This window comes from Setaria italica, chromosome VII (assembly GCF_000263155.2).
Source record: "Setaria italica strain Yugu1 chromosome VII, Setaria_italica_v2.0, whole genome shotgun sequence".
Lineage (NCBI taxonomy): Eukaryota > Viridiplantae > Streptophyta > Magnoliopsida > Poales > Poaceae > Setaria > Setaria italica.
In genome coordinates, this window is record NC_028456.1 from 26,751,820 (window position 1) to 26,759,876 (window position 8,057).

Below are 8,057 nucleotides of genomic sequence, written 5' to 3' on the forward strand. Positions count from 1 at the left end.
CGTGACGGCCTGTTATCGGCACGACTTCCTAAGCCACCGCTTCCGAATATTCCGCGGCCGGCCACCTCCGCGTCGTTGCCATCAACCATCGACCGACCGATCGATCGATCGATCGATCATGCATGTTATCCGCCGCGGCTTGACCTGACGCCTGACGGCGGCAGAGGCAGCGCGTGAGGTGACACGGCGCAGCAATCAGGCGGCGACGACGCGACGCCCTGTGTTTACGCGCGACCGGCCGCTAATAATCCGGTCGGATCATGCGCGCGGCGCGGAGACGTGTGCTCCCGTCGCCTCTCCCTCCCCGCGGCCGTATCAGCCCGGCGGCGCGGACGCCTGGTCGCGGCTCGTCACTCGTGGAGGCCGGGTGCCGGCCCCTCCGCTGCCACAAGTTTTCCAGGCGTTTCGTGGGCGCAGGTTTCGTTGACGAGCCCCGGCGTGGAGAGCGACCGGCCGGCGCGCGGACGGGCCGGTGTGGGGCCGGCCGGAGCCAACTCTTGGACGAGAGCGCGCGGCGGACGGGGGCGTCGCGTCGTGACGGGGCCGGGCGCGGTTTTATCCGCGAGGCTGCGCTCGCGCGTATCCGTTTCTCTTGGCTGGGGGACGACGGAGAGGCGCGGCTCGATCGGCGAATCCCGGGGCTCGTGGCGGGCGCGGCCGGCGACGTCGCGGTCTCGGCTTTTCGGCGGGAGAGGGCGGGGCGGGTGGTGGCTTTGCAGGAAGGCGAGGGGGGCTTGCGTTGCGCTGCTTTCTTCTTTTTCTCGGCGCCGTGACCGTGACCGACGTGTTGCGCGGACCCAACGTGCAAATTCCGTGCGATCAACGCAGGAACTTTTTTCCGAGTCTAATAATCGAAACAAATGAACACGTACATGGCCGCAGGACACATGGGTCACCGGATAGCTGTTCGAGGACGACGAGGAGGCGTTTCGAATCGAAACACTGCACGTGAGTGAGTTAGAGACTTTCTACAAAGTCGAGTCGTTTTTCCGTCTGAAATACAATCAAATTGTTTAACCCAAAAAACAAATACTCCGGCATTTCAATGGCTGGAGTGGGCTGTAGTCGTACTACGATTTAGCCCAGCCTTGTTGGTTGGACTCTGCCTGGCTTTTCGAGGCCCGGCTGGAAGACCGGTCCAACCCAGTATGCGGACGGGCCTGCTCTGATTTTCTTCCGAAATGTAAGGGCCTGTTTGGGAGCACTCCACTCCAGAAAAATCAACTCCACTCCACCAGCTCCACACTTTCCTAGCTCCACTCCACCAACTCCAAAAAAATATGGAGCTGCTGCACGTATTTGGCTGATGGCAGTGCTCCAGCTCCAAAAACATGAACACTTGTTGGGAATGGTCTATTTTACTCTTTGTGAACGGACCCACATGTCATACTCTTCTATTTTCTCCTCTCTTCTTCCTCTCTCTCCTCTCCTCTTCTCTTCTCAGTTTTAAACAGTGCTACATATATTACAAGAAATTATCATGCGAAATGTAGAACAATCTTGCTCATCAATCGAAAATGTAGAACAATCTTGATCATCAATTAGAAATGACGACGAGAACCAATCACAACTCAAACACCATCTCATCTACACGAGCAAGCAATTCATCTTTCTTCCTGTTTGCACATCGCAAGAGCAACAGCACGGCGCGACGGGCAGGCGGCGTGGCAGGGGCGAGCGCGCGGCGGGCGGCCGGGGCGGCGCGAGGGGCGGCGGGCGGCTGGCGCGGCAGGGGCGGGCGCGGCAGGGGACGGCCGGACGGGCGGCGCGGCGGCGGCTGAGCGGGCAGCACGGCAGCGGCGCGGTGGAAGGTAGGGGTGGCACAGCGCGACGGGAGACTTTTTTTGTTTCGCGAACCGGTAACATGTGTAACGAATGGCAATGGTGGGTAAATACCCACCAATTCCACGAGGAGGTTTGTAAAGGGGATTTTTGGAGCACCTCTTGAGGTACTCCAAAAAAACGTGGATCTACCCCCTGCTCCACCTTTTTCCTGGAGTCGGAGTTGCTGGAGCTAGACGCGTTTGGCTGCGAAATTTTCGGAGTTGGTGGAGTGGAACAATTTTTTGTGGGGTGGAGTGCTCCCAAACACCCCCTAAGTTTCGTCGCCTTAATATTGTTTTTTCTTTTCACTTGTCGCATTTTTTTTTCCTCAGCACCGGTGCGTGTAGCATCGTTCCCGACGCCGACCTCCCTCGCCGCCGGCGACACGGGAGTCGCCGCGTCCTTCCATCGAGCACCTTCTCTTGTGGGGAGGTGTCACGCATGGAGCGGAAATCCGGGATCGATTTCTCCTGCTGTTGGTAAGTAAGCAAACCCTAGCTTGCTTGGCCGTTCCATTCCAGTCCGTGAATGGAAGTTCGTTTCGTGGGGCGGCCGCCCCCGTTCGCATCGAACCCCAATCCGTGCATCCTCTTCCTCGATCGCTTGCCGCCGTCGCTCGGGACCGCGCCGCCCGCAAGCTCGCCGGTGCCCAAGTCTCGTCGGAGCAGCTGGAGCCCACCAGGCTCTCCCGCGCCGCTCCGTCCGCGCTGTTCCGGTCGCCCCTCACTCGCGGAGCCGATTTAGGGCTCCACCTGGGTAAGGAGACCGCGTCGACTCGTACGATGAACCCTAATGATTTAACCAAATTCGTAAATCTCTCCCACCATCGACTTGCCGATTTGTTTGCTGCGCGCTGCCCTAATGATGTAATCAATTCATCCATGATTCTGTTAGGTTCTTCTCAACGGCAAGTTCAATCTCAGTAGATACAATTGGATTTGATTCCCAAGGTCTCTGCGCAAGCGGGCCAATTTTCCCCCAGATACCCCTCCGACCCCGCGCCTCCCTCCTGCAGACGCCGCCACCCGCGCCTCCCTCTGCGGCCGCCGCCTCCGCAGCCTGCATCCCTGCCCTCCGCCAGCTCCTGTCTATCCCCGCCCGTCCGCCACCTCCCCGCCATCCCTCTGCCCAGATCCCGGCTGCCGGCTCCCATCCATCCCCACAGGGCTTCTGCGACTGTCCATTGCCAACGCCACAGGAGGAGTAGGAGGACGCGTCTGATGGCCCCACTGTTTTCACATCTCTCCTCGCTTCAAGGTCATGTGGTGTGGCCCTCTAATTGTGATTCATTCATACTTGTTTTCTTTTGGCAGCCGCTGAGGATACCGCTCCTCCACGTAGTCTACTATGATTAGATTATTGTTTACTATGATACTATGCTAAATCAGAGTATGGATACTAAAGAATACGTACACAAACAAGAATCGGGAACCTAGTTTTGTTTTGAATTTTGGTGTATCACAAAAGTCAATTTGATTTCTCAATTTGTATGCTCGTGATTTGGTGATATATGGCCATACTCTGAAGATGTTGTGTGATTTTTTTGCATTGTACATGTAGATGAAGTAGCTGCGGCATGCCAAACTCATCAGATCATCCCATTGGAATGAATCAACCAAACCTAGTAACCAGAGATAGTACACATACCATGAACTTGTACGTCATATACATTGTTGATCATCTACAGAAATGTAATGTTCCATGACAGTCCTTGTGCCTGCCCTTGTCAGATATAGCCTAGCTGCCCTTGTACCCATCACCGATGTTTCGGACTAGACCGATCTATTCTTTGGTTAATTTGTTATCTTTATATTTATATGCATTTGGTAGTATTGTAATATAATTTCTATTTAGCAAACACAAAGTATATTAGAATTATTGACTCCTCGTATTCAGAACAAAAATGAGCTATTCTCAGCCTCAGGGGCATTTAGGTCATTTTAACACTCACCCAGCTTATATTCAGACATCAGATTCTCCAGACAGCAGCTTATGAGATAAGCCTGCTGCCCAGATAAGCGAGGTCCAGAGAAGCGGAAACAAACAGGGCCATGTTTAGTCTGCTTCTGGATGTCCTCAGTAAAGGTTTGCCATAATTAGGGCTAGCCTTTTGCCCTCAACTTTATTAAAAGCAGAAGCAGAGGGTTTTGATAAGCTTTAGTTTGAAGTTTGGATTAAATTGCTGTATATATTAGAATTCACCTGCAATTATTGTTTGTTCTAGCCTTAGCCCATGTTCATAATACAGTACTCTCTACTTTAGTAGCATTGTACCTCACTACAATACCTGACACTCCTTAACCTGCTATTTACAAATTAGGTTGAGCTGCTCCGATTCAATCAATAAAGAAGGGCGAAAGGCTACGTGAGCTCTTGCTGCTTCTAGAAATACTTACGCCAGGATCATGGTGAGTTCATTTGATCTCCTGTTGAGCATCTTCTGTAATATTCATGCCTTTTTAATTCCAAACTTCTATATTATTGTCATTAATTTTATTTATCTCATATATGGTGCCACTTCACAGGCAAGCCTTGCCGATTCTTTTCTAGCGGATCTTGATGAACTGTCAGACAATGAAGGCTATCCTGTAAGTTGATTTCTATTTTTCTCGAATACAAATTGATTTGTATTTGATGTAACTGAATTTTCAATTGTGTATTTTGGAGGTTTTGCTGACCTATTGTAAAAATCTTTCAGGAAGAAGACAATGCTGAGGCAGCTGGTATGGAGGAGGATGGTGATGATGATATACCTGACCTTGAGTCTCTTAATTATGATGATCTAGATAGCGTCTCAAAGTTGTAGAAGACACAACGCTATAATGACATAATGCAAGTATGTAAGCAAAGTCACCCCCAATTTCTCGAGCATGCCTTTCTCTTTTATGTATATCTTGCTTGTGATTTATTTGCATGCAAACATAAATACTGCATTAGTTTGATTGGATGAAAAATGGACGATATATTTGGCTGCACAATGTAACACCAGAGCATACTTGTTTAACATGTATCATGTCCAAGCATTTATGCGTGTGTCTGGAGTATTAATAAATAGCTTTGGTTAATGGTGCAATGGTTTGTACAAAAAAATATAATATTATCCCACAATGTCTGAGTATGTATGCGGTAGGAACCTTATTATCCCACTGTGTGACATTAGACATCTTCATTTTTTATCTGTAGAAAGTTGAAGATGCACTTCAGAAAGGCACTGACTTCTCCAATCAAGGTTCCATCCTGGAGGAGGATCCAGAGTACCAGCTAATTGTTGATTGCAATGCTTTGTCCGTAGATATTGAGAATGAAATCATCATAATCCATAATTTCATACGTGACAAGTATAGGTTGAAGTTTCCTGAACTGGAGTCGCTCGTTCATCATCCGATTGATTATGCCCGTGTTGTCAAAAAGATTGGAAATGAGATGGACTTAACACTTGTAGATCTGGAAGGGCTTTTACCTTCTGCAATTATAATGGTTGTCTCAGTGACAGCATCAACAACAAGTGGGAAGCCTCTTTCCGAGGAGAATTTGGAAAAAACTGTTGAAGCATGTGACAGAGCCCTTACCCTCGATACTGCAAAGAAGAAAGTGCTTGATTTTGTAGAGAGCAGAATGGGTTACATTGCACCAAACCTTTCTGCTATTGTTGGTAGTGCTGTTGCCTCAAAACTGATGGGTACCGCTGGTGGTCTGGGAGCGCTTGCAAAAATGCCTGCTTGTAATGTTCAGTTACTTGGTGCAAAGAGGAAAAATCTTGCTGGATTTTCTACTGCCACATCTCAGTTTCGTGTTGGCTATCTTGAACAAACTGAAGTATTTCAGAGCACACCTCCAGCTCTGAGGACTAGGGCGTGCAGGCTTATTGCTGCGAAGTCAACTCTAGCGGCAAGGATTGATTCAATTAGAGGTGATCCAACTGGAAAAGCTGGGCGGAACTTGTTAGAAGAAATTCGTAAGAAGATCGAGAAGTGGCAAGAACCGCCTCCTGCAAAGCTTCCAAAGCCACTTCCTGTTCCTGACTCTGAGCCTAAAAAGAAGAGAGGAGGTCGTCGGCTTCGAAAAATGAAAGAAAGGTAAACTGTTCTAAGCTTCCATGTGGAAATAGCGTGCATACCTTTTAATATAATTAATTGTTTCTTTCTCATATGTGAAACTTAATTGTGCAGATATGCGCAAACTGATATGATGAAGCTTGCCAACCGGATGCAATTTGGGATTCCAGAGGAGAGCTCATTAGGTTAGTTAGCATTTACACAATGGTATTTATGTCACTGTATTATATAGTCTCAGCATTCCTTACACTGGAGCACCGCTACCTGTTTGACATCCCATTTTGCTGTTATAACAGGTGATGGCTTGGGGGAAGGTTATGGCATGCTCGGACAGGCAGGAAGTGGCAAGCTGCGTGTTTCAGCTGGACAAAGCAAGCTTGCTGCTAAAGTGACGAAAAAGTATGTTACCTTTCTTATGATATTTGCATCCATTTTTTATTTTCTTAATTTATAGTATTGTATTGTAGCAATAAACATGTCACTTCTCTACAACACCTACATGAGATGGTATCTAATTCTAAAACACTGGATTTTCTGATTTTCCGTTAAGAGCCCATATGGAGAAAATTTACAAAAAACACTGGATTTTGGTATCCTCCATTGTAAGATATGAAGGTGTGTGAGGGGCCTCCCTACTGTATTTTCCTAAAAAATGGTATAAAGGCACACAATAAGAAGTATAACTTTTGTAGATTTCTACTTGGTATAGTTTTCTTTCTGATTCACAAGGCTTTCTTGATGCTTCAATGCATTGCCCCATCCTATCCTCATTGTCAAGTGTCTGTTTACACAAATCCTAGGAAGTTGGACACTGCATGCATCCTGTGTAACAAGCACCATTCCATTAGGGACTACTACTCCTGTTTGAACTGACAAGGTGTATTTTGTTTCATTAGGAAAAGCCTTTGGCCAACAATTATTCTATTAGTACATAATTTTGTATCTACATGTGTTACTTTACTGCACAATATCTGCTTGCATTTGAAATGCTTTACTTCTTTCACAATATCCTGTGCTGCAAACTCAATTTGATTGTATATTGCCTTCTGATATCAGATTCAAGGAGAAGAGCTATGGTAGCAGCGGTGCAACTTCAGGATTGACATCTAGTTTGGCATTTACACCAGTTCAGGTGAGATCTTGTTTCTTGAGTTGTGTTGTGGGTCTGTTTGACTCATATGTTTTGGGGCAATGAAACAATTTTCATGTTCCATCTTCGCTACCTGCTGGATAGCTCCTATGTTCAGTTCCTTGTCTCTAATGGACCTATAGTTACAATGGTTGTGTTAGAGCACCTTGTACTGATGTTTACTGCTAGGCGCACACTAGGATCTTATGCATCTAACATCTTCCAGATTTGGGAGCTCACTTTTTTAAAAAAGAAAATTTGAAGATTAAGCACATAAAATCCCTGCATTATTCCCCGTCTGATTTTAATTTTCCCTTGCACAGGGAATAGAGTTGTCAAATCCACAGGCCCAAGGGAACCCGCTTGGAGGTGGAACTCAAAGTACCTACTTTTCTGAGACTGGCACATTTTCGAAGATCAGAAGGACCCAGTGGAAGCTGATTTCTCCCTTGCAACCATCGTATCTCATTTGCACTGCACTTGTTGAAATCCTTGGGATGCGTTGTTGAAAAATACAAAAATTCAGCATGTAATGTTCCCAGTCTTGTTTTCCAATTGAAGCAAATTCCAGAGATTTTGGGACAGCAATACACAGTTCTTACTGATGCTTCAGGCACCTTTTCAATACACAGTTCTACCCGTCGCATGATGAGTTGGAGATATACGATGTTACTCCCTCCTTTGACTTTTTTAGGTTCATTATTATTTGTATGCATCTAGATATAAATATAGTGTATGTCTAAATACTTATAAATATCTATGAACTTAGAAAAGCGAAAACGACCTACAATTCGAAGCAAAAACGACCTAATGAACGATCTTTCATCTCACGATTTCTACTGTACACTCGATTGAAGTAACGCTAGCTAGAATTTGAAGTTGTCATAGCTCAGTACGGTAAAGGAGAACAAACGACGTTTATCATGTATCGTCAAACAAGAGAGGACGTTCCACCGTCCGGTCAGTTGAAGCGGAGATGAAATCCAACCAGAACTCTCAAATATATAAACAATCAAATATATGAACGAGCCCTACAAAATTTCAACCAC

At 46.8% G+C, this 8,057-nt stretch overlaps 1 protein-coding gene across 1 annotated transcript; it reads left to right on the plus strand.

Annotated features, from left to right (window-relative positions):
* The first annotated feature begins 2,142 nt into the window (after nt 1-2,142).
* Nucleotides 2,143-7,670, plus strand: LOC101774137 (U4/U6 small nuclear ribonucleoprotein Prp31 homolog). The gene is made up of 8 exons (XM_012847901.2): nt 2,143-4,232; nt 4,350-4,412; nt 4,523-4,660; nt 5,008-5,900; nt 5,994-6,064; nt 6,176-6,278; nt 6,936-7,011; nt 7,332-7,670. Exons 3-8 carry the CDS (start codon nt 4,655-4,657, stop codon nt 7,515-7,517), a joined length of 1,335 nt encoding a protein of 444 aa, XP_012703355.1. The 5' UTR covers nt 2,143-4,232; nt 4,350-4,412; nt 4,523-4,654; the 3' UTR covers nt 7,518-7,670.
* Nucleotides 7,671-8,057: the final 387 nt, after the last annotated feature.